This window comes from Myotis myotis, unplaced genomic scaffold, assembly GCF_014108235.1.
Source record: "Myotis myotis isolate mMyoMyo1 unplaced genomic scaffold, mMyoMyo1.p scaffold_m19_p_11, whole genome shotgun sequence".
Taxonomy (NCBI): domain Eukaryota; kingdom Metazoa; phylum Chordata; class Mammalia; order Chiroptera; family Vespertilionidae; genus Myotis; species Myotis myotis.
Window position 1 is genome coordinate 11,071,788 of NW_023416315.1, and position 26,407 is coordinate 11,098,194.

The window sequence follows — 26,407 nt, forward strand, 5'->3', positions numbered from 1 at the left end:
TTACTACAAAACAGGTGTTGTGATGTGGTCTTCCGGGAGAGATAGTTCCCTTATACCAGGAACATGATAAAATGACACTGTGACAGATCTTACCGAGAAGGACTTTTATGGGTTTAAGCAAACCTCCCTCCCCCTGGCCTGCCTCAGCAGAGCAAGGGTTGTCACTGCATCCACAGTCCTGACTCACACCCCTCGGCGTGTCCATTCTGACCAGTGACTGGCAATGGCAACCCTGTGGATTTTCCTTGTGTCTGTGGCTTGGGTTTGTAGGTTAACTTTCCACCTTTCTTATCTTTTCGTTGTTGTTATCTCCGGAGTCCACTTTTCCAAGCGCTTTGAATTCTCTCCCTTGCTTTTCAGATGGAGACACCAAAATGAGAATATCTCAAGATCAACTCTCCTTTATCCGAAGACCAAACAGAACTGTGCACATAAGCTGCAAGCTGTCTGGGGTTCCCCTGGAGAACGCAATTGTGCACTGGTATCAACAAAAAAACGGGGAGCCCTTGAGGCGAATCCTTTATGGCTCAACCAAGAATAGCAAGGACAACAAGCTCAATCCCCGCTTGGAGGCATACAGGAAAGGTGGAACCTTTAACCTGATCATCAATAATGTCGTCAAGTCTGATGAAGCCATCTACTACTGTGCCTGCTGGGATCTCACAATGTCACAGAGTCACAAGGGACCTGTAAGAAAACCTTATCTATTACTAACCCTCAACTCCTGTCACACTGGAGTAACCACAACACACTGAGGCTTCATGCTCTCACTCGTAAATTCACAAATTAATGAGACGGCGGGGGGCTCTCAGGACACAGTCAGCACAAAGCCCACGTGAGCTGAAGAAGCTGGGGCTGGCTCAGAGAGGGCAAGCAACTTGTCCAACACTAGCTAACCACAGAGCCAGGGCTCCACTTGCATTTCATATGTTCGGTCTAGGGCAGTGGTCGGCAAACTCATTAGTCAACAGAGCCAAATATCAACAGTACAACGATTGAAATTTCTTTTGAGAGCCAAGGTTTTTAAACCTAAACTATATAGGTAGGTACATTGTTATTAACTTAATTAGGGTCCTCCTAAGGCTTAGGAAGAGCCACACTCAAGGGGCCAAAGAGCCACATGTGGCTCGCGAGCCGCAGTTTGCCGACCACGGGTCTAGGGCCTTTCCTGCCTCTCTTATGGTCAGTGTTGAACTTCTTTTAGCAAAATTGTATTCCTTTCCAAAGGAAGCTTTAACCATGTCTTCGTAAGTGACATCCCCAGACCATGGTAAGGTCTGATATGTAGGCAAAGTGTGTGTCTTCACACTGTCTGGAAGGGATAATGTCAGCAGGGGGTAGACTCCAAGCTCCCTCTATCTCCATGCTTTTCTTCCATGGCAACTTACTCTCCTTTACTTCTGTAGTTTCCTGTTAGCTCTGAAATTCCCAATAATTAGAAAGTTTCCCTGGCATACACATCAAATATATGGGTATGTGGGAAGTGGAGCTTGGTTTTTCATTCATGTATTTGTAAATCTTCACCACTTACAGAACAACCTGTTGAACCAAGGTTCAAATTCCCTGCTTTTCACTCTGATGCCTGATACCTATCCTAAGTTCATGGTCATGCACTTGGTTCCTAATGTGATAGCCCTGACCTATTTTCCTCATTGTTAGAGTGACGCAGGACATTTTCGTGTCCAAGGTCTTACCAGCCACACTTTGAAAATAATAAGAGCAACGGTAGTAACAACAATCTATGCTATTACATTACAGCTGAAAACCTTTCTCCTCGGATGTCTAAGTATCCAGAACAAAATTATTGATTCCAATTTCACTCCCTTACCCCAATTCCCACATTTTGTATTATTTTTTCTCCCCAAACTTTACTGTCTCAGTAAAGGACAAAGGTATATTGTGTCAATGAACACATTGGCAAGGATATTTTGTCAAACAGCTGGTGTTTTCTTGATTTTTCCACATATTTTGCTTCCTCTGGTAACGAGAGAAAAATAAATGAGGAAACCTGTGTATTCTTTAGGCGTTTCCATACTATGAGATCTGAGGGGGGAAAAAAGACACAGGTGACCCTGGGAACTGTGGTTTCATTGGCCAGAAAGTAAATCACAAACCCAACCAACCCCATGGGACACCCCCTGAGACTAGATTGGGCTGCCCAGACAGGGTGCCCAACCAAAACTCTTAGATCCAATGCAGAGAACTCCCACTCTTTCCTCTCTAACTTAATGCAAGTTTAGAAACTCCTTTTCTTTCTTAGCTTACACATGTAGAGTAACCAGCATATAGTTGTTCATAGTGTCTTTTATATTATCATCAAATCTAAAACAATGATGTAAAACTTCAAGTAATTCCATTGAAACTTTGGTTTACTTCACTTGACTTGCTTATTATTTATATATTTATTTATTCCTTACTGTTTTTGAAGTAGAATTTTAGTTACCTCATCTAGTCACCTCAAAATATGGCGAGTTGTGTATGTGTGCATGTGTATATGTGTATTACATAAAAGAGAGTTAGAAGCCAAAAGTACTGATTTTTGTTCACAAGACTAAAGTGTTTCCATACTTTCTTAGAAAGTGAATTCCTGTGGTTGACCTTTTGTCTCACCTATTTTAAAAACATTATTCAAAAGTTTTGAGAAATTGAAATTATCATCTCCATTTTAAAGATGAGGACACTGAGGCTCTAAGAAGGGCCTAGGGACACATCACCAAAAGTGGAAGATCTGTAATTTGTACCTGTTCTTTCTGATGTCTTTTTCTTCACTTTCAACTTCCTTAAAGGTATTTGATATATCTCATGTGAATCCTTTTGCAACTCTAATAAACCTATTACTATTAATTGCATCAACCCTTTTGTCCATCCCCACTGTCACTATAATAACACTAGGGGTCCAGTGCACGAATTCGTGCACCTTGAAGGGAACTGTGGGCCAGGAGGCTGTGGTGGGCACAGGGGCGGGTCTTGACCCATCCTCCATGCCTCCGCCTGGCCCCTCTCGCTGCAGCCCCTGGTCCCCTGTCTGCCAGCAGCCCTGCTCCCACATGCTGGTGGCACAGAGCAATTGGGGCTGGCACCAGCAGTAGGTGCGAGCAGGGCCAGTGCTGTCAGTGGGTGGGAGTGGCAGCTGCTGCCCCAATCACCCCTCAGGAGCAGGGTGAGGTGGAGAAGCCCTCGGGGTGATCAGGCCGGCAGCTGCTGCTTTCACCCGTTGATGGTGCTGAGTGATCAGGGCCAGTGCCAGGCACCAGCAGCAGGTGTGGGCAGGGCCAACACCGGTAGCAGGTGCAAGCACCTGGAGAGACCACGGCACATGGGAGCAAAGGCCACCAGAGGCTTCAGTAACCACCAGAGGCTCACCCCGATGACAGCAATCAGTGCCCCGCCTTGGTCTGGTGCCCCTGCTTACCTGCTCCACCATGTTCCGTGCTCTGCCGCCTGCTGCCGACACCCTCCATGTTCCATGCATGCCCCCTGGTGGTCAGTGCACCTCATAGCGACCGGTTGTTTGGTTGTTCGGTTGTTCCACTGTTTGGTCTATTTGCATATTAGGGTTTTATATATATAGATAGGTTCTTGGATTCCTCTTAGTGGCTTATGGTCATCATCTTTGAAACATCATATTTAAAAAAATGAAAGATAACAATTACATAATCATATCAATAGATGCAGAAAAAGCATTTTATAAAATCCATCGCCCATTTATGATGAAAACTCTCAGCAAAGTGGGAATGGAGGTATCATAACTCAACATAATAAAGGCCATATCTGAAAAACCTACAGCCAATATGGGCAAAACTAAATGGGCAAAAACTAAAAGTGTTTCCTTTAAGATCAGAAACAAGAAAAGAATATCCACTTTCACCATTCTTATTCAACATAGTACTGGAAATACTAACCACAACAATCAGATAAGAAGAGAAAATAAAAGGTATTAACATTTGAAAGGAAAAAGTAAAACTGTCATTATTCACAGCTGATATGATACTGTACATAGAAAACCCTAAAGACTCCACCAAAAAACTATTATATGTAATAAATGAATTTGGCAAAGTAGCAGGATACAAAATCAAATCCAGAAATCGGTGGCATGTTTATACACCAACAGTGAATGATCAAAAAGAGAAACTAAGATAACAATTTCATTTACTATTGCAATAGCAAAAAATAAGGTACTTGGAATAAATTTAACCAACGAGGTAAAAGAACTGTACTTGGAAAACTATAGGACATTGAAGAAAGAAATTGAGAAAGATACAAATAAGTGGAAGCATATACCATGTTCATGGACTGGAAGAATTAACATTAAAATGTCCATACTACTCAAAGCAATATATAGATTCAATGCAATTCCTATTAAAATACCAATGGCATATTTCACAGATATAGTATAAATATCCCAAAAATTTACATGAAACAAAAAAAGACTGAATAGCCTCAGTAATCTTTTGAAACATATTTTTATTGATTTCAGAGAGGAAGGGAAGGGAAGAGAGAGACAGAAATATCAATGATGAGAGGGAACCATTGATTGGCTGCTTCCTGCACACCCCTCAACTGAGGATCGAGCCTGCAACGGGGGCATATGTCCTGACTGGGAACTGAACAGTGAACTTCTGGTCATAGGATCGATACTCAATCCTGAGCACACTAGCCAGGCAGCAATCTTGTGAAAGAAGAGCAAAGTTTAAGGGATCACAATACCTGGCACCCAACTATACTATAACGTCTTTGTAATCAAAACAGCCTGGTACTGGCATAAGAACAAGCATATGCACCAATGGAACAGAACAGAGAGCTCAGAAATAATCCCATGCTTTATTGTCAATATTTGACAAAGAAGGCAAGAGCAAACAATGGAGCACAATTTCTTCAATAAATGGTGTTGGGAAAGTTAAATAGGTACATGCAAAAAGTGAAACTAGACCACCAATTTACACCACACACAAAAATAAAAACAAACTGAATAAAACACTTAAATGTAAGAAATGAGACAACAAAAAAACTCCTAGAAGAAAACAGGCAGTAAAATCTCAGACATCTCTTGTAGCAATATTTTTGCCAATATATTTCCTATGGCAAGGGAAACATAGGAAAAATAAAAAAATAGAAGTACAACAAACTAAGAATCTTCTGCACAGCAAAAAAAAACCATCAACAAAATGAAAATGGAAACCACTGTATGAGAGAACATATTTGCTAATGAGACATCTGATAAGGTGTTAATTTCCAAAATAAAGAATGTATGCAACTGAACACAAGGAAGACAAAGAGTCCATTTAAAAAAATGCACAAAGGATAAGAATACACACTTCTCCAAAGAGAACATACAGCCAATAGACATATGAAAAAATGCTCAATGTCACTAATCATCAGAGAGATGCAAATTAATACCACAATGAGATATCACCTCACACCTGCCAGAATGGCTACCATTAATAAACCAACAAACAACAAATGCTGGCGAGGGTGTGGAGAAAAGGGAACCCTCATGTAGTGTTGCAGGGAATGCAGATTGGTTTTCCACTGTGGAAAACCATACGGAGTTTTCTCAAAATTTTAAACAATGGAACTCCTTTTTGACACAGTGGTCCCACTTCTGGCAATGTATCCTAAGAATACCAACACGCCAGTTTGAAAGTATTTATACAGCCCTATGTTCATTGCAATGGTATTTACAATAGCCAAGATCTGGAAGCAGCCCAAATGTCTGTCACCGATGAGTGGATAAAAAAAAAAAAAAGCCATGGCACATTTACACAGTGGAATACTAGGCAACCCATAAAAATGAAGAAAATCTTCCCTCTTGCGACATCATGGATGGACCTGGAGACAGTATTATCCTAAGTGAAATGAGCCAGTCAGAGGAAGACACATGATCTCACTTATATATGGTATCTGATAACAAAATAAACCAATGAACAAAATAGAAACAGAGGCATGGATACATGGAACAGACTGATAGCTCTCAGTAGGTGTGGGGGAGGAGGGGAACTGAATGAAAGAAAGGGAATGAATTAGCCAAAGAACATATATGCATATCCCATAGACACAGACAATAGTGTGGTGAGAGCTAAAGGGAAGTGGAGAGGGGTTTGGATAGAGGTGGGTAAGGGAGGGGGATGGGAACATCTGTAATGGTGTCAACAACAAAGTAAATCAATAAATACATATTACATAATATAATTGGAACCTATTTTATGAGGTAGAGAGCTATTTTTACTTTCACAGCAGATCATTAGTAGTGAAGTCAATTTTTAAATAATCAATCATATCCGTTCAATTTTAAAATTCCATATCATATATTCATATTGACATATATTTGGAGGATTTCCTGGAGGATTTCTGTTTTATTTTGTTTCATTATTATTACACCACTAGAGGCCCAGTGCACAAAAATTTGTGCACTCGGGGGGCAGGGGGGGTCCCTCAGCCTGGCCTGTGCCCTCTCACAGTCTGGGACCCCTCAGGGGATGACCACCTGCTGGTTTAGGCCTGCTCCCCTGGGGTTTGGGCCTAAGATGGCAATGAGACATCCCTCTGGCAGCCCGGTAGCCCTCGGGGGATGTCCACTTGCCAGCGGGGAGCAGGCCTAAACTGCAGTTGGACATCCTTAGCACTGCTGAGGAGGCAGGAGAGGCTCCCACCACCACCGCTGTCCTGGCACCATCAGCCTGACTTGTGGCTGAGCAGAGCTCCTCCCGTGTGAGAGCACACTGACCACCAGAGGGCAGCTCCGGCATCGAGCGTCTGCCCCCTGGTGGTCAGTGTGTGTCATGGTGACCATTCATTCCCAGTCCTTCTGCTGTTAGGGTCAGTTTGCATATTACCCTTTTACTATATAGGATAGAGGCCTGGTGCACGGGTGGGGGCCAACTGGTTTGCCCTGAAGGGTGTCCCGGATCAGGGTGGGGGTCCCCGCTGGGATGCCTGTCCCATCTGGGTGAGGGGCTGAGGGCCGTTTTCAGGCTGGCGGGCAACTGAAGCTCCCAACCTCTCCTTTTTTTCTGTTTTTTTTTTTTTTTTTTTTTTTTTTTTTTTTTTTTTTTATTCTGGGATTTATTTACTTTCTATGGCTGTCACTGGAACTGAGAGCCGGCTTTAGCTCTGAGGCTGGCTCCAGCTTGAGGCCTCGGCTGCTGAAAGCAGGCATCTGGGTTTGTTTGGGTTCTATAATTGAAACACTGTTGCCATCACTGCCGCTCTAAGCTCCGAGGCCGGCTGGCTGAAAGCAGCTATCTGGAGCTTGTTTAGCTTCTATAATTGCAACATAGTTGCTTAGACTGCAGCTCAGAGGCCGGCAGCGGGAGGCGGGAAACCTTGGCTTCCTCCATCACTGGAGCAAGCAAGCCTCCTGTTAGCTTCAGCTGCCTGGCTGCCGGCTGCCATCTTGGTTGGCAGTTAATTTGCATATCACCCTGATTAGCCAATGGGAAGCGTTCGGGGGTATGGTCAATTTGCATGTTTCTCTTTTATTAGATAGGATTATTATACCAGTAGCTTTGTAATAAGTGTTAAGATCTAATGCCAAATGTTGATTCACTAATATTTTTCAAGATATTATTTTTCAACTATCTCTTATTTATTCTTAATATTAACATTTAAACTAAGTTATCTTGCCCACACCCAACCTTACACCATAGAACAAAAAATAAAATGTTGTGTCCTAACTGGTTTGGCTCAGTAGATAGAGCATCAGCCTGCAGACTGAAGGGTCCCAGGTTTGATTCCGGTCAAGGGCATGTACCTTGGTTGCAGGCACATCCTCAGTAGGGAATGTGCAGGAGGCAGCTGATCGATGTTTCTCTCTCATCAATGTTTCTAACTCTCTATTCCTCTCCCTTCCTCTCTGTAAAAAAAAAAAAAAAAAAAAAAAAAAAATCAATAAAATATATTCACTGAGCCAAACCACTTTGGGCTAGAAATAAATAAAATATATTAAAAAAATAAAATAAAATGTCATAATTCTGATTGCAAATGCAGCCAATTTATGTAAATGGATTTAAGAAGGATTAGCATATCTATGACATTGAGTTGTATCTCCATGAATATGGTGTATCTATCATTTATTCAGGTTTTATTTTATGCCCTTTAGTAAAATCTTTTACTGTTTTCTTCATATAGTTCTCATATTTTCCTGTAAATTTAATAAAAGATTTTGTAACTCTTTACTTACTCTTTTGTATTTACTCATAAATTCTTCATGGATCATGAAATATAGACAACTACTAAAGCTCCACATAATTTTGCTCATGGTGTTGGAATAAGGGAAAAAAGAGGACAAGCTATTAGAAAGGAACTGAGTGGGTATCATTTACGTCTACAACTGGTGCGAAAGGTATTTGACCGCTCTCGGTTATAACAACTTGGAACACTCAGTTAAAAAAAACACACTTGCCTAACCGGTTTGGCTCAGTGGATGGAGCTTCAGCCTGAGGACTGAAGGGTCCCAGGTTTGATTTCTGTCAGGGGCATGTACCTTGGTTGCAGGCACATCCCCAGTGGGGAGTGTGCAGGAGGCAGCTGATTGATGTTTCTTTCTCATCGATGTTTCTAACTCTATCCCTCTCCATTCCTCTCTGTAAAATATCAATAAAATATATATATTTTAAAAAACCCCACACTTTACAACATAATTTTCTTTTTTTGTTGTTGTTTTATTGTTGACCCTCTCCCATTTTGTTGGGTACTGTGAATGGACAGTTGCCCACCTCATTGTTTCATTTTCAGGGGCAGAGATAGTGTTTGCTCATGGGACTTGGGCCCCGACCTGGACCCGACATGCACAGGACATGTCCTCTGTGGGTCCGGGCGGATGGACAACTCAGCTGTACTCAGAGAAGCACTCAGCTGCTTCTGACAATTTCTTTTCCCTGATCCAAGGCAAGTGGTATAAGAGTACAGAACAACTCCTAAGAGGGTTCTTCTTTCAACATATCACTGAACTAGATTTGTTTGTTTGTTTGTTAATCCTCATCTGAGGGGGATATTTTTCCACTGATTTTTAGAGAGCGGAAGGGGAGAGGGAGAGACACAGAAAGAGAAACATCGTTGGGAGAGAGACACATTGATTGGTTGCCTGGGATTGAGCCTACAACCGAAGTAGGTGTCCTTGACCAGAATCGAACCCAGGACCCTTCAGTCTGCAGGCCGACGTTCTATCCACTGAGCCAAACCAGCCAGGGCTAGATTTTGTTCTTACATGTTAGTTTAAATAAGAAACCTATTTCATAGGAGCTAGAATTCTATAAGTTTATTCTTTTACTCCAGGAAAAGTAACGTCATCACAGAAATTCATTTCTTACTCTCCATTGCCTGGTGAAGAATCACACTGTCAAACAATAAAAGTGGCTTTACTAAAAAAGGAGAATTTTGTTCACATTTCTCAAGTGTATTTGTGTTGGTGGATTTGCCTTTTCAGTGATTGAAGCCTTTCCTCCTTCCAGAGACACATTCGCAACTGCTGAAGGGGCAGCTCCGGCGCCTGTGAGAGCAGAGGGAACGGCCTTCCTTTGATATAACCTCCGAGCAGCTCCACACGATTGAACACCTGGAAATAAGAACCCTTGAATTCTCTGAACAGCTTTCCTGGTAATTTAGAAAAGTAGTTGGCCGACCAGGTGAACTTGATCTCTCCTTTTCCTGCTCTTATTCTTTCATTTACTCTCAGTCCTTCTCAGTGATTTGTGCCTTGATGGAAAATAGACATCTGGCTCAATTCAACTGAGGAAACTTACAGATGCCACAAAACCTAAACTAGTATTTAAGGACTTCCAAAGGAACTCTTAAAGATCAAATCGCCTTTTTTTTTTTTTTTTCAATGCTGGCCACATCATGAAGCTTAAGAGTACGGCGAGATTTTTGTAGGAGCTGTAACCAGTGTGTTAGCTCAGGCTGGATCAAGATATTTGCAGAAGGGACTCAACTCGTAGTAATTCCCAGTGGTAAGTACTCTTCTCTATTTTTGAAAAACTGGTAGATGCTGCTTAGATAAAACAGTTTAGGATCATCTCAATCTGACTGCCTCATTCTTAGCCTCAGCACATGAACAGCAATTTTGCAGCTACTGATCACTGTATATGAGAACAGAACTACTTCATAAATAGTTTATTACTTCCCTGCTTGTAAGCAGATTGAAATTCTATTTTAAGAAAACACATACACACAAAAAAGGGTAGACTGAGGCTAGAAATTAAAATATTTTGAGTCCCATGTCTGTAAACTATTGGTATAAATTATTGGTTTAAGATACTTCTCTTGTAGAAGGTTGTTTTGTTTTTTTATTGAGAGACACTTTTATTAATTATCTCTTCTCTATGTTGAGATGAAACATATTGTACCGTTCTCTAAATAATCTGATAAACCAATGGGTTTTTATACCTAATCACAGTGCAAAAACTTAATTCTTACAGTGAATGAGTGAGAGCATCACAATTTATGCTACCACCAGTCTTGTTATATTGCCTAGAGATGGACCAGTTTAATGAATTATAAGCTCAGTATGTCATTGCAGCTCCAAAGTCTATGAAAAAAGTTTGCACGGTTTTCCACCCTCATTTGTTCGTTCATTGTCTCAACGAACATTTATAGAAGAGAGTATCTGTGCTGAATGCTGGAGATAAAACAATGAAAAAGACATCTGTCCAACACTCACAAAGCTCCCAGTCTAGTAGCTAAGTGTGCTAGATTCCGGCTCGATTGGGCTGCCTGTTCTTTGGCCTGTGGCTACCACAGAGGAAGATGGTCTTGGATTCATGAGTTGCTTCCATCATTTATGTAAGAGTTATCACTTATAAAATACATGCATTTTGTTCAGTGGAAGAATTTGATAACATGGATCAGGCCATCCCATTAAAGAGAATGATATCAGCTAATATTTTTATTGAGGGCCAGACACCATGCTAATAATTTCAGTGCCCTATCTCATTCCCCAGTAGTTCTGGACAGGAGATCTTCTTATTCCCATTTCATAGATAAGGAAGCTGAGGCTTAGGGTAGTTCAGTTATTTGCCTCAAGTCATGTGGCTAGTTACTATGGCAAAGTTTAGAGTCCAACAGAGATCTGTCTATTCCAAAGTGCATGGTCTGGACCATTATGTGATACTGGAAACATTAAGTGATGTTTTGTAGTCTGAATATTTACTCTTCTATAGTCTGACCTTTTAAATGGACTCTTTAATTGACTAGTTATTAGCAACAGCTCATAATTTGAATTACTATTCTTGCGTGAAAACAATGCTTCTGCTTCTAATTACGGCACCCCTCTCTCCCTCCAGAAAGATCAAGTAAGTAAGTCATGTTGAATAGGCATTAATTAAATACTTAAAATATGATTCTTTCTACAAAATGACAAGTCATTTTGACACCATTCCACTCAATTTTCTTTCTGTATTGGCATCAAGTTTCCTAGAAATAGTGTAGCCAGTAAAAGAACTAACGCAGTTGCACTAAATTGCATAATTCAGAGCCGCCTTTCCACTCATGATGGGACAGCTACAGCAATGCCAAGCCGAACAGGATCCTCTGATAAGCAGCACAGAAAGTGTGGCCCGTGCCCTGGCAACTGTAAGTGTAATAAGTTCAAAGGTGCAGTCTTTCAGCCACAAATAGCAGGTAGTGCAGGTGCTGGTGCGGGCTCAGAACTGTTGGATGCAGTCCCCGTTTGGTCGCATATCAGGGTGATCTCCAGAGAGCTTAATGACTTCATCCAGGTGTTTGGCGGCAGTTGTCCCCTGACCTAGCATGGAGGACAGTAATAAGGAGTTAACTAGTGAGGGTCCCTAAGGGGTGGAGATGTTAGGTCCACTTGGTATTTTTATGTTGAAAGATTTTTAAAGAAGTTTATATAATCTATTTATTTGAAACCAAAAATAACTAAAGGAAAAAATGCTACATTTGTCATTTGGCCAGAGGATGATTAATATCAAAATATTTGACTGTGTGATCGTATGCAAGAAGGCCATAAACTGGATTTGCTTTTTCTAAATTCAGTCCAATAAATTTGTTCATTCATCAGTAGCCTTACAAATGAAACCCTGCCTGAATGCATTTCCCAAGAATTGTTCTAGCCTGCCAGATCCATTCAAATGAAGGTTTTGAAAAATTTTTTGCAAAGTTGATAAAGCATTGAAAAAATAAATAAATTATATATTTTGGTTTTCTTAGTGGTTGTGATCAGATGAACAAATGAATTCATAAATTGAAAAATCAACTTTCTGGTCCTCTTTTTTTTTTCAAAATTACTCCATACTCAATGTAAATTATAGCAATAAATTAAATAATGACGACAGATATAATTCATGAGAGTTCTGAAAAGTGCTTTTTAGGAGAGTGTGGGGCAGGGGAAATTATAGACTTTGATTCTGGGTCTATCACTTTCTATATAAATATCCTTTAACAAATAAATTTTGATTCAGTGGTTATTACTTTATTAAATTTACAATCATAGTATATACTATGGAAAATACAATAAAATAAGGAATAAAAAGAAAGCATTTTTTCTGTCTGCTGAGATCTTGCTCCCAGGTGTATCCTCTGTTTGGCTCACATAAATTTTTAATAAAAGTTATCTACAGGTTTTCAGGGGGATGTACAGTAAGCATAAGGAATATAGCTAGTAATACTGTAATAACAATGCATGTTATCAGGTGATTATTACATTTATCAGGGAGATTACTTTATAAAGTTATATACATGTCTAATCCCTATGTTTATAATTGAAGCTAATATAATATTGTATGTCAACTGTAATTTAAAATTTTCAAAATTATAAAATATTTTAAAATAAAATAAAATTTAATGTTGAAACATCACTTACCATTTTTATATATTTCCATCTATTCATTCTATATATGCATTTCAAATGGCTGTTGTGAGAGTTAAATAAAATTAAATATGGAAATAACCTACCACATGGTCAGTGATAAAAATGTGAATTCTCCAGAATTCAGATTTCCACCCGTTAGAGCTCATCATGAAATCAGGAGTACAGATAAGTATATTATCTAGTCTAGAGATCATTTTTTTAAATGGTCAGTATTTGAAAATACTGTGAATTTCTAATTGTTACCTGCTTGAAAAAAAAAATGATTAGAATATAATAACCATTATCTCAAATACTATTAACCTAAATATAAGGTGATTTCTCATTTTCCAGTAGAAATGTCTAGAGGTAAGAGAGGAGGAGGGGCTTGCTACTTGCATGTATAAATTTATAGTCATATAGAGAAAAGTCAAATATCCACTTATAATACTTAGTGTCTTAATTAGACTATAGCTACAAAGTTAAAAATTATATCAAAACAAATACATATCCGGTGTGAGATATCAATACATATTTATATCAATATAAATATCAGGTGATTTTTTTCCCTTACATTTCATTAAAAATTTTATTCAGACGCTTCTTATGCATCTAAACCATCTACTTTATTTTAGAGCAACTTTCTAAGTTACTGAGTGTCTCTTTTGGGATATCTATATGATGTATGATGTCACTGGAAATTTAATCTGAAAAGACAATTACCATTTACGAAATGAAAGAAAAGCACTTTTTCATTTATTCTGTTAATCTATACAAGTGCAATGTAAGCATAAACTACAGAGTCTTTAGTCTCTAGTAATATTTACCAAATCCCTGTTAAAGTTCTTTGTTGTCTATAACCAGTGATAGCTCTAAAACTAGTATTTTAAATTTTTAAAAATTACTTTATTTCAGTTTGATATCTTGTCTAAATAGTATTTTTGATCGAGGCAGAGTATTGGAAGATCATGTTTTAATCTGAGAGGTTTCACAAGGACTGAAATACAGAGCGAACGCTCTTTTTGAGAGAGTTTTGGGAAAGAAAACTTCACCTTATGTTCTGGCACTTTTGGTCTGTTTGAATTCCACATGTTTTGCAACTATATCACAGAGCTACAATTTACAAACATATTCTTTCATCTCTCATGTCATCTCTGAGTTAGAGATTAAACTATCAACCTCACGGGCAGAAAAAGAAACCAGCTATAATGCACAAACTACTTGTCAGTTACTTAAACTGCCTATTTCCAAAATCTATTTGAAAAAAACTGAAACCAAAGTTACAGTCAGACCAGGAAATAAAAATAGAAGATCAAAATCATTCAAGAAGGCCGAAGAAAATGGCCTGTAATTATCTAGCAAGAGCACTGGGTAACATTTTATACTCAAAGGTAGGAGAGATATGTCAGTTATATCTCAATTTTTAAAAAAAGAGATTTTTTTTAAAAAAGAAAAAACTGTAATAGAGTACATACTTTGCTAATTAATAAAATGAAGCACTTCAAATTTTCAAACATGATATGTGTTTCCCACTATAACATTAGGAAATGATTTCAATATATGAGACCCGTAGGAGGAAAGTGAAGTAAAAGTGAATATTGTCTCGGACATTAATTTTGTAAAATGGAATAAATGGTCTTTAAGCACACCCCTTTGACACTACCACCGTGACAATGCCATGGGCATTAGAGCAGTTGCTGTTATTCACAGATGTGACCCTCAGCAGATACGGTCAGGCGGGTGACCTTCCAGTGACCTAACATGACAGTAGGAGGCTTTGAGACAGCCATCCTGTCATTTCTCTTGTGGTCCTGTCATTTCTCTTGAAGGCCCACTGCCAGGAGCTTTAAGCTGAACTTGCAGCAGGAGCTGGAAAGATGGCAATTTGAGGCTGAAATGTCTGGTGAAAGCGTGGAATGCTAGTAGTGCTGTTTGTTAACTGGGGAAAGAGCCATTTGTTTTGAACAACACAAGTGAAGCAGCTCCCATACTGACCTCATATTATTAGGCTTTAGCTAATGTTCCCTTTGATTTTCTTAACACTGAAAATGCAGATAAGACTAGACAAATTAGTTCGTTAATTAAGCGTGTGTAAGGCACACTTTTGATGATGATGGTTTTGAGAATTCCAGACATATTAGAGCAAAGTGGGTTGCATTGCCAGGGATTTAGCTTCCACCTCAAAGTGCTGAATTCCTATTAGTAGGTCCAAGGTTTGGTCCCATGAGATTAAAAAGTCAGGTTACAGCACAAAGTCATCACAATCAAATGGCTAATAATTATTATAATTGCTTATTTCCATAGCATTTTAAATCAATTGCTTTTCAAATCTTATTTCATTTTGGTCTCACTTTGACACTAGCAGTGATATCAAACTGACTGGCACTAGCATCATTGTTTTCAGATCAATAAAGCATCAGAAACTTGAATTGACTTTGTTTGCTCAGCCACAGACCTTGTATGAGCAAAATGAACCCGGACCAGAACACTGATCTCTTGAGTTGCAGGCCGTCCTAGTTCCACTAGTGTTTGAAAAACTCAGAGAAGCTAAATTAGTCTAAAGTTTTTGATAGTGGTTGAATCACTGTGGAATTATGATAGAAAACTCTTCGGTGATGGAACAAAACTTACCGTCACAGGTAGGTATCAATGCAATTTTTCAAGGTACTAGAGGGAGGCAAGAAACAATGAAATTGGAATAACACTAAGACTATTTAGAAAGAACAGCAATGTGATGGGGATTAGATGCAGAAATCTTAGAGATTGTAAAACAAGTCCTCAAAGGCATGCACAGACAACATTGTGCAAATATCGTAACAAGACTTGGCTTTGGTGTACATGTGGACTTGCACAAAAGACTCATGCATAATGTATGCAATTATCATGGAAGTGCTTGGCCCCAGGATAAAGTTTATTATTATAGGTCAGTTTTGTGAGTGGACACATTTCCTTGTCTGATGGTGGAAGGGTGTTGTGGAAGAGTCTGGGCGTTGGGGTCAGGATGACATGGAGCTCCGGCTCCATCACTTACTGCTTATATGAACTTAGGCAATGACTCTGGCCTCAGTTTTTTAACTCATAAAGTGGGATAAGTATATATAGAGGATTTGTATGAGAATCGATTGAGATGGTGTGAATGAAGTACTTGCACATTGTCTAACATATAATAGGTGCTGAATAGGTGTCCCCCAGTTCAAATGTAAAGGAAAATTGTATCCAGTATGAAGAATTGTTTGCAGCAGTAATATTGACAGAGCATAAATTCCTCAGAGAATTAAGCTGTGTTTCTAACTACTTATAAAAAAATTAATTTGGAGGTATTCTTTACCATCACGTGGCAAGAAAAATGAGATTAACGTGTGTTTGTTTTTAATTTTTATTACTGACCTATGTGCTTTAAATCTTAACCCTTTATCTTAATTGATATTATTACTAATACCAACATTTATTGGCCCTAAAATTTATAGACAAAAAGTTTCAACTTCATATTTATCAAAAGAGTTTAAATGCATACAGAAAATGGTCAATATGTAAAGTCAATTAAATATAGTTAGAAACTTCATAAGTTTGGAATACAGATATAACCATAAAATAGCTATAACTATGTATTTGATAAAATAAAAAGAATGACAAGAAAAAATAGAGAACATTTAATATCAATGTAGGTTTGAAATACCATACTTTCAATTGAAAATATAGTTGACATTTACATAGAATTTGGTAAATTTGCATAGTATTGCTGCATCTTAATAAATATAAACAACTCAGGCAATTTAACTCAGACATATTATTTGATTATAACTACATAACTGCATTGGAAGGCTTATTTATTTATTTACTAGAGGCCCGATGCACAAAATTCGTGCAAGAGTAGGTGTTCCTTCCTCCCCGGCTGCCGGCACCGGCTTCCCTCTGGACCAGGGACCTGGGCTTCCCTTGTAGCCCCGGCTTCATCCAGAATGTCATCCAGTCTAATTAGTATATTACACTTTTATTATTACAGATTTTTCTGGGTGATCTTTTGCATTTTTATTTCTATTATTGCTGATAAAATAATATAAGTGAACTCTCATTTTTTAAAAATGTTATTTCAGCTAGATATTGTTTTTTCTTCTTTTTTTTGGGGGGGTGGCCTTCTTTATTTTTTGAACTGATTTCTTTTATATAAATCATGAACAAGATTTTGACCATAAAAAACTTAAGTTTTACAAAGAATGTTTAAAGAAAAAACATGTAATACAATTATCCAACATATAGGTACTAACCATATATAATCAAGTACACAATATAATAGTTAAGTATTACATTAAGAAAGATATGGAAGTTCAAGATTCATTTTATCTTGAAAAGAATGATGCAAAGAATCTAGCTAAGTAAAAGGGACAGGCAATAAAAATAGTGTGTTTCCACACAAAAGCATTTCAAGTTTATCATTTGATTTTCAATTTCTTTAATATAATGAATCAGAAGTATTACTATGAAGAAAAAAGTTTCTAAGATGAAAATTAGATTCTTTAATATATTGACTAGAGATTAAAATTATGTAAATATATTGTAAAATTGAAAAATTAATATTATTTTATATAGGATGGTTTTTAAGTTAAAAATAAAATATACAGTTGGAGAAATATAGAATGTCTTACTATTATAATCAATAAAATATTATTGCACTAAAAGTAAGATATATAAAATTAAAATAATTATAAGCACATTATGACTTATGTTTACAACATGATTTAAAAACCCAACATTGTTTGCTTACTGATTTAGTATAAAAATCGGGAGCTTTGCTTCACAGTTAGAAAGTCTTAAGAATTTTTTTCCTTTTCTTCTCAAATGAGAAATCCAATTAATTTTTCTTAAAAAATTGCCCATGACTTATTAAACTAACTCCAAGCTAGCCCAAAGAGAATACAGTAAGGAATTTGTGTTTTAATCAGAAATAAAATTGGAAAGGGTTTTAACGTTTATAATTTCAATCATTAGATTAATAATAAATATGTAATCTAGTAACATTCCATCATGCCTTTGTAAATATATGATGTTTTGTTATATAGTCTGACATTATATCTTCAAGAAACTCTAGAACCATCGCTTTTAACATTATCCCATTTGTATATAAATTTTATTCAGCAGATGCAAACAAAGAAAATGATGGATCTCTAAAATAGCTCAGCAGCCTTATAGGGCAAATACAAATTTCATGGGAGACACTCAGAGTCAAAATATGGTGTATTTAAAATATGGTGTAATAGTCATGTTTAGACTTCAAATGAAATTCCAAAATAAAATGTGCTTTTGGTGAACCTTTTCAAAGGCGAAATGAAATTCTGTTAAGGACATTTACTCGCTAGATTAAGATAAGTGTTTCTGAACATAATCAATGAAATTTTAATAGAAATTTTGGAATTATTGCTATTTTGCTTCTAAATTCAAGGCATCATAAACAATTTGGAGGTGCGGTTTTCAATACTGCCCTAGAAATCTGGAGTGGTTCAGATGTGAAACCTATTAGGAGAACTCAATTACTTCAGAACTGGGCATGAGGTCCATATTGGAAGGTAAAAGAATAACTGGATAAAGGAAGTACATCTGGTGGTAGATTCCCATTAAAACAAGTGACTGTGTATTGTCTAGAAAGAAAAGAAAAACTTCCTCCTGGCATTTATTTTTATGAAAATAAGATAATTTGGTATATTTCAGAATCAGTTAATAGAGAGTGACTTCCCACAGAGTTACAGAGCAGGAGACCGTGTGACCAAAAAGAGCTTAAATTACAAAAGTCATAGCATGGGATAGGAAAGTACTTTATTTTTTATTTTTTATATTTTTAATTTTTATTGAACTTATTGGGGTGACATTGGTTAATAAAATTATACAGGTTTCAAGTGTACAATTCTATAACACATCATCTGTATATTACATCAGGCATTCACCACCAGGCAAGTCCCCTTCCATCACCATTTATCCTCCCTGCACCTTCTTCTATATCCCCTACCCGCTTGCCCTCGGGCAGTCACCACAGTGTTGTCTGTGTCTATGTTGGTTGTTGTTTATTTGCACTTTAGAAGCCACTAAGGATTCTCATCTGAAGAGAGATTATCTCTTCCCCTATCCCCCTATCCCCGTCATCCATCCTCCGCCTATGATAGCATGAGGGAGATTAAAACTAAGTTCACAAATGTTGGAGCGGTTAAAGGTCATCCCCCATTTTAGGACACGGAGAAGGAACACGGGCCAAGTTTTCATTCAGGCTGTGCCAGTGAATCGCTGTGACGTTGGGCGAGTTATGAAACCTCTTTTCACATCTGAAAATAAGAACAATAATAAGTGGCACACACTACATTGTGGATGAAAGGCCATTGTAAGCACTGACTCAGTGGCAGCTTTCCTTCCTTTTACCGTATGCTAGGTTGTTCCAAACCACACAATGTTTGTGTGTCTCTAATTCTTCATTGCTGTTCCATTTTCCCCACAGATAGAAGCTATGGTCCAGGGTATTACCCCAAGCCCACTATTTTTCAACCTTCAGCTGCTGAAATAAGCCTTCATAAGGCTGGAACACATATTTGTCTTCTTGAGAAATTTTTCCCTGATGTTATCAAGGTGTACTGGAAGGAAAAAAATGGCAATACAGTTCTGGAATCTCAGCAGGGAAATACCATGAAGACTGATGACACATACATGAAATTCAGCTGGCTGACCGTGAGTGAAGAGTCAATGAATAAAGAACACAAATGTATCGTCAAACATGAGCATAATAAAGTGGATCAAGAGATTCTTTTTCCTGCAATAAAGAAAGGTATGGGTGTGTGTGTGTGTGTGTGTGTGTGTGTGTGTGTGTGTGTGTGTGTAATCTTCCCAGAACACTTTTTTGCCCCCAAAGGGAATGCCCCATGTGTCTGTCATGTACTAATAATAATTATAATTATATATACATATATCTTCCTCAAATGTTGCTACATTTAATAGTAGTATAACTGTCCTGCTGTTTTCCCATAGAATTGAAAATAGTATAGGTTTTAGGACATAAAAAAGATAAAGAAATACAAATTTTACTTTTCTCAGCCTCAGTTTTATCATCTAAAATTAAAGTCACATGATTTTTTTTTAGGGTTGTTGATGAAACAACCCACATGACAGCACCAGCAATTTAGCGCACAAGAAATGCTCAAAAAGAGATTCCACTTTTGATTATCTTACTTGGTCAGGAAATAAGAATAATCATACATCTTTCAGGAATTTTCTGCTCAGCAAGCAAAGTCACTCATGCCTGAGTCTTGCTATCCTTGAAGTATAACCCATGAACAATGAATCTTGGGCGACTGATGGTGTCATTCTGAGGGAGTTGGATCAAGGTTCACCGAAAAATAGAATAATTTAGCCCTGCAGTGTTATTATGGTCCTAGGTTTTCCAGATTCATATTTTATGTACCTTTGCAGGTCAATTTTGGTGAGGCTAGTGCCTAGAAACATATTTCCATTCTACATAATGAGTATATTTCTTGCCACTGGTATTGCTGCTCAACAAACATGTAGTGCAGTACTAGCGTGTGTCAGGCCTGGAAGGGTATGGATGAATATACTAGGACAAATCACTGTTCCCAGGAGGATACACGAAGTGAAGAGAACGTAGTCTTTTCCTAAACATTCAGGGTCAACTGGGATTCAGGCATGATGTCCCAAAGGAGTGCCTTTGATGCAGATGCTGTTCATATTTAGACAGTGTGAGCAGGGCCGAATGTGCCCCAGCCCCGGCCATGGTCCCATAACTCCCTAGACCAGTGATGGCGAACCTTTTGAGCTCGGCATGTCAGCATTTTGAAAAACCCTAACTTAACTCTGGTGCCGTGTCACATATAGAAATTTTTTGATATTTGCAACCATAGTAAAACAAAGACTTATATTTTTAATATTTATTTTATATATTTAAATGCCATTTAACAAAGAAAAATCAACCAAAAAAATGAATTCGCGTGTCACCTCTGATACGCGTGTCATAGGTTCGCCATCACTGCCCTAGACTCAGAACTTCAAGTCTTGAGTATTAACACAACAGACCAAGGTCCCGTAAGAAGGAACCAGTTGGATCTTTACCCTGTGGCTAACAAGCCCTTTCTAAGCAGTGGGAAATGAGAACGTCAGATGTGCTAAGACCTTTGCTGTGTACCAGTCTTTATCTTACACCTGAGTTTCCCCAGAGACCAAGTCAGGTTCGAACACTTGCCGTGGCTTCCTTCTGAGGCTGTGATGAAGGACAAGTGAAATAATGTCTGTGAAATGCTTGCTCTCAAAAATATAACACGAATGTATTTATTCATGTATGTGTATTTATATCCTTTCCTAGAACTAGGGTCAGATTGCCAAAACAGCCCTAATTTTCCTATTTCTGTGGCTAAGAAACAGAAAGAAAGCAAACAGGCAAAGCACAAGTTTAATACAATCACTGGGCTTAAATGTCCTATTAGGTTTTGATTTTTCCAGTGATCAGGGTTGACTATCGTAAAGGAGAGAAGGTTTTGGTTACGAGGTGTTTTACTTGGCGTCTAATTTCTGAAACAAATGTCTCCCTTGGGCGTCTCATGGCAACAAAGCTAACGAGGGTGTTTCTGTTCATGTCATTCTATGGCAAATTTCTAATGCTGTTTCTCGGAAGTTTTTTGTTTGTCGTTTTTTGTTCTGAAAATATAACATGGAAGCACAAATCAATGAAGTGATTTTGAAGAGAGAGAAAGTTTTCTCTCTAGTCCAAGTTTTCTAATCTAGTCCAAGTTTTCTGCCAGATTAGGAAAGAGAATTAGGATACACACACGGATTTCATGATGAAAAATAGTTACTTTATTGTTTTTACCTCAATCAGTGCATGGTGCTAAGAGATTTTTATTTATCTCTTAATGAATAAAGTCACTGCAAGGAAAATAAAAAGACTTTTAAGACACAGTAAAGTGAGTCCTTGGGGGACATTTTAACATCTACATGTGATTATACTAACATTTTCAATCCTGCGATTTGCCCCAAAGTCTATACCTCAGACCCAATTTTTTTTTTAGAGCACAGCAAAAAAAAAGACCTCATTTAGTGCATAAAATTGCATACCAGAACCACATCCGTATGGACAAGAACATATCTAGTAGAAAAAGGATAAGCCAAAGCAACCATTGCGACTATTTTCCTCCACCCAACGGTCAATGCTCTTTTAAAGAAATTTTGTCCTTGTATATATATATGCCTTTAAAAAACCAAAACATTGTAGATAAACACAACTCTCACCTCAGGTTTTATATATTCAAATAACTATAAGTGTGACTTGGTTTATCTGAAAAGAATTGCCCTGAAATGCCAAGCTCCTGAGGTGAAAAGGTCATTTGCTAAGCATAACTACGACATCTGGAAGAGACGTTTTAGTGTCTACAATGGTGGAAGTATGTTGTTTCTCTATAGATTATTTCCTGTTTCTATGGATTATTTTTACAGAGTACTTTCCACATGTTCTCTCCCATTTAATCTCCCACAACAGTCCTCTGAATGCTGGCTCTCCCAGTCACTGGCGTGCCTCTCAACAAGTCACTAATACTCCCTAAACCCCACTCCTCGTCTGTGACATGGGGCCCTCCAAAATACAACTCACTCCAGTCTTATAATGCATGTGAAGCATTTGACGTGCACTGCGCCACACAGCCTCGCACAGGAATAATCACTTCGTAGACATTAGCTTTTATTAATACTGTTGTCATGTCCACAAACACAACTGCAGAAAATGATGTGGGTGAGCTGGGGATATTGGGGAAATGCATGATTTGGAAAGGCATGGCTTCGATGGAAAATTTGTCTAAACCAGACTCCTTCAAACATGTAAGATTCTGTTGTGGGTTTTACAATTAAGCAAATCTCTCTGAGTAGCAACTGTTCATGTCAGCAGTGTGTGCTGAAGACTGCGGAGCAGCTCCTTTTTCTGTTCATCGTTTTCCCATTCAACAAGTATTTATTGCATAGTTACTTTGCGGCGGGCACTGTACTAGGAGCAATGAGTGCAGGAGGAAAACAGGTAGTCTTGGATAGTGGCCTCCAGACAGGATTAAAAAGTTAAAATGTACCCTTCATGACCTTCAACATCTTCACGTGCAGAAACACAGTATATGTATTAGGTCTACTGAATTACACAGTCTGGGCAACTATTCCTGGAATTGTGGGGCTCATATTTTTAATGGCTCTCTCTTTTCTATTGGTAGATTCTATCTATCTATCATCTATCTATCTATCTATCTATCTATCTATCTATCTATCTATTACCTATATATCTGTCTATCCAGACACATAGTCAAATAATGGTTATGAACAATTCATTAATAGTGCTCTCATTTCTTGTAGAGGCTGCTACTAATCATATAAGAGAAGTTTATCTGGAAGACAAAAGCGGTAAGTTCTTGCATGTTTGCCTTCATGTCATGCTGTAGCATTTTTTCCCTTCTGATCAACTTAAATTTTGAACTTCTCTGGCTTAAGGTAGAAAAATCAGAATGGCTGGAATTTGCAGAATAGACTGAATGGTATTTTAAGCAAATCCATCATTTCCTATTAGCTATCTTAACACAGTAAATGCTATATTTTGGTATTAGATGACTGTGGGGTGTGGTGATCTGCTCAGAATTATTTCAATACTGGATTTTATTCATCTGCATGACTTTTGTTTCTATTGACTAGGGAACACATACTATCAATATGCTTCTAGATTTTTATCTTTGGTCCGTGCTAGTAGTTAATAGCATGAACTGACATTTACTGGGCAGTTCTTATACAGAAGGCGTAGTGTTGTGTTTTGAATGCATTTCCTTGTTCCATTATCATAATACTCCTGTGAAGTGGTAACTATATTTTCCACCATTTTACAGAGAGAGAGAGCTAAAATTAAGTCCCGTACACTGTGCCACACAGCTAGACCTGGGCTGTCAGCCCAGGGCACCGGAGTCAAGAGTTCATAAACTTCCTCAGTTCTCTATTCTTCCTTTATGAGTCAAGTCACTGAATAAGAAAGCCGAAAGCCAAGACCCCAGGTCACCGTGGTCGGCAAACCAGGGCTCGCGAGCCACATGCGGCTCTTTGGACCCTTGAGTGTTGGTCTTCCACAAAATACCACATGCGGGCGTGTGGTACAGTGCGATTGAAACTTCGAGGCCCATGCGCAGAAGTCAGTATTTTGTGGAAGAGTCGGTATTTTGTGGAAGAGCCACACTCAAGGGGCCAAAGAGCCGCAGTTTGCCGACCACTGCCCCAGGACAATGGATGCATGGCTAGGGCGGGGCTGGGGGGCAGTGCATGGGCTTCTGAGTACAAGAGACTGGGCTTCAACCCCAACTCTTTTAATAATTAGTTGCATGAATATGGGTACTAACACTTTACTCATCTGCCAACCAGGAATACTTACACCTAACTCAGTTCTTAAAGAGATAAGGTCACATATGTGGAATGTCTAGCATAAGGTATATCAGTTAGCTGGCTTAGAATATGTACTGGTTTCTGGCCCTTTCTCCCCACAAATGCACAAAGAAAGCAACTAGAAGCACTAGCTCTAGTCCTGCTGATCTCTCCTCCATTTCTAATATCAAGGGGGCTCTGGACCTCAACTAATACCTTCTCTGACCAAGGGCAGGAGTTCTGAGCACATCACCTCTTGAGGCCCCTTTCCACACCAAGTGCTAATAATTCTGGAATGCTGATGCTGTGAAGATAAAGCATGTCAAAGGGAAATTTCCATAGGAAAGGACGTGGCCTTGTGGTTCATTGAGTAGCAGTCTGGCTCTCCATCACTGGTTGTCAATCATATCTTGACATCATATATTTTTTGCAAAACTTCAAAGGATATTAAGTGCAATTACCCTGTAGTATCATAGCCCCAATGAGAGACATTCAGGAAAGACAGGTGAGCCATCACCTCTTAAAGTTGCAGAGAATTTGGATTAACCACTTTCTTCCAGTTAACATAATGCCCTCTACTAAAACCTCGCACCCACCCCGTTGTGAACACCACCAAATTTCCATGGATTGTATCCTTGGTAAGTATCATATTGCATGCACATGTAATGCCTCAGATACTTCTAAATCAGCAACTCAACTTTATACTCATGCTTAACCCTTTGATATCTGGGGTATTATTTATTGTACTTGGAGATGCAGAATTGCAGAGTAATTAAGAATGTGATCTGTAAATTCATGTTGCTGGGATTGAAATCCATCTTCTGGTACTTATTAAATGCATGACATCAGGCAAATTACTTATCTCTCCCCAATTTTTTGTAAAGCAGGAATTAAAATAATAACCTCATAGGTTGCTGTAAAAATATATAAGATTAATGCTTTGCATACAAAGCTCTCAGTGTTTAGCGTTTGTTTAGTGGTTAATAAATATTGGCTATTATTAATTAGAGACATGGTGGGGGTGAAGAGATGCTAAAAGCTACTTACCACAAATATTTTCTTCTCAGTGGACTCACTCATTAAAAATGCAACCTTAGTTTTTAATATTTTGGAGCGCTCTAAGTGAATTTAGCAGAGGTTGTTGGTTGACTTGGCCTGCAAGCTGGATTCTACATTGTCTTGTTGGTAGAGGTGGTAGATGTTTGCTTATTTGGGGGGTTGGTGGTGTGAGGGTGTCACTTTAATGAAGATCATAAGGAGTAAATAAGTGTGACCCCTCCCATTAATATTTCCTACCCTTTCAAAACAACAGGTGAAACTAATAAATTGACTTCTCCTAGATATGCTTCAGCTGCAGCTCATCAATACCTCTGCCTACTACACCTACCTGCTCCTCCTCCTCAAGAGCCTGGCCTACTTTGCCGTCATTTCCTTCTGTCTGGTTCGGAGAACAGCAGCCTGTGGCCATGGAAAGAGTTCATAACAGATAATGGCACAAAAGAATCAATGTTCTCTTCCTTATTGTTCTTTTTTTCTTTTTTTTGCCTCTGAACCTGTCTGCTGAGGATCTAGCTGGACTTTCTTTCTGGGTTTGGATGATTTCAGTTCACATGTGCCTTTTTCTATTATGTCATTTTTGCATAATGGTTTTCAAACCACTGGCCAACAGAAAATTCCACTGTGTAACAATAACAAATTCTGCCATTACTCAGGGGCAGGGCCAAAGGGTACCCTTTAGCACCATCTTCCCATAATCCCCATCAGCTCCTCTAGCCAAGCCTAATAATCACGCCTTCTGAGTACAGACAGCACGCAGCCTCTAGTCACACTCCTTAGGGCTTTTGCACCAGATAACTGCCCTGAACTTTCCATTTTACTCACCCGGAAGATGCCATATTTGCTACTTGAATTCTGTATTTTGTTTTTCATAATAAGACAATAAATTTTTTTAAAATCAAAAGTCTACTCTTGTCTATGTACTCTACTTTGATGAATCTAATTGGAAGTCCAAGATAAGGAAGACATGACAAATGAGGTGTCGAATGCAGTGTTGGCGTGATGGTCCACACAACATTTCTAGTTCGTTCCCTGAGACGGTCGTTCTGATGCTTTCTCTGGGGCACTGGTTCCTAGGGGAGCCAGTGCCAAATGAAGGTGCCCAGCTTCCTCCTCTTTCAAAGGTCACCTCCT

At 38.5% G+C, this 26,407-nt stretch overlaps 1 protein-coding gene across 2 annotated transcripts; it reads left to right on the forward strand.

Moving 5' to 3' along the window:
- Positions 1-134: 134 nt before the first annotated feature.
- On the forward strand, positions 135-26,177 carry LOC118665972 (T-cell receptor gamma chain C region C10.5). 2 transcript variants are annotated; one of them, XM_036327455.1, is made up of 6 exons: positions 135-266; positions 361-658; positions 9,889-9,947; positions 19,284-19,607; positions 23,174-23,221; positions 25,558-26,177. In XM_036327455.1, exons 1-6 carry the CDS (start codon positions 224-226, stop codon positions 25,698-25,700), a joined length of 915 nt encoding a protein of 304 aa, XP_036183348.1. In that variant the 5' UTR covers positions 135-223; the 3' UTR covers positions 25,701-26,177. The 2 variants fall into 2 exon arrangements, with proteins under 2 accessions (XP_036183348.1, XP_036183349.1); XM_036327456.1 differs by lacking the exon at positions 23,174-23,221.
- The last annotated feature ends 230 nt before the right edge of the window (positions 26,178-26,407 follow it).

What these genes read in the sequence shown, in the direction of transcription:
- LOC118665972 (XM_036327455.1), top strand. Translation starts at nt 224, where the DNA reads ATGGCAACCCTGTGGATTTTCCTTGTGTCTGTGGCTTGGGTTT. An exon ending in ACTCGTAGTAATTCCCAGTG is followed by an intron (nt 9,948 to 19,283) that starts GTAAGTACTCTT and finishes TTTTCCCCACAG; the next exon opens with ATAGAAGCTATGGTCCAGGG. An exon ending in TTTTCCTGCAATAAAGAAAG is followed by an intron (nt 19,608 to 23,173) that starts GTATGGGTGTGT and finishes CATTTCTTGTAG; the next exon opens with AGGCTGCTACTAATCATATA.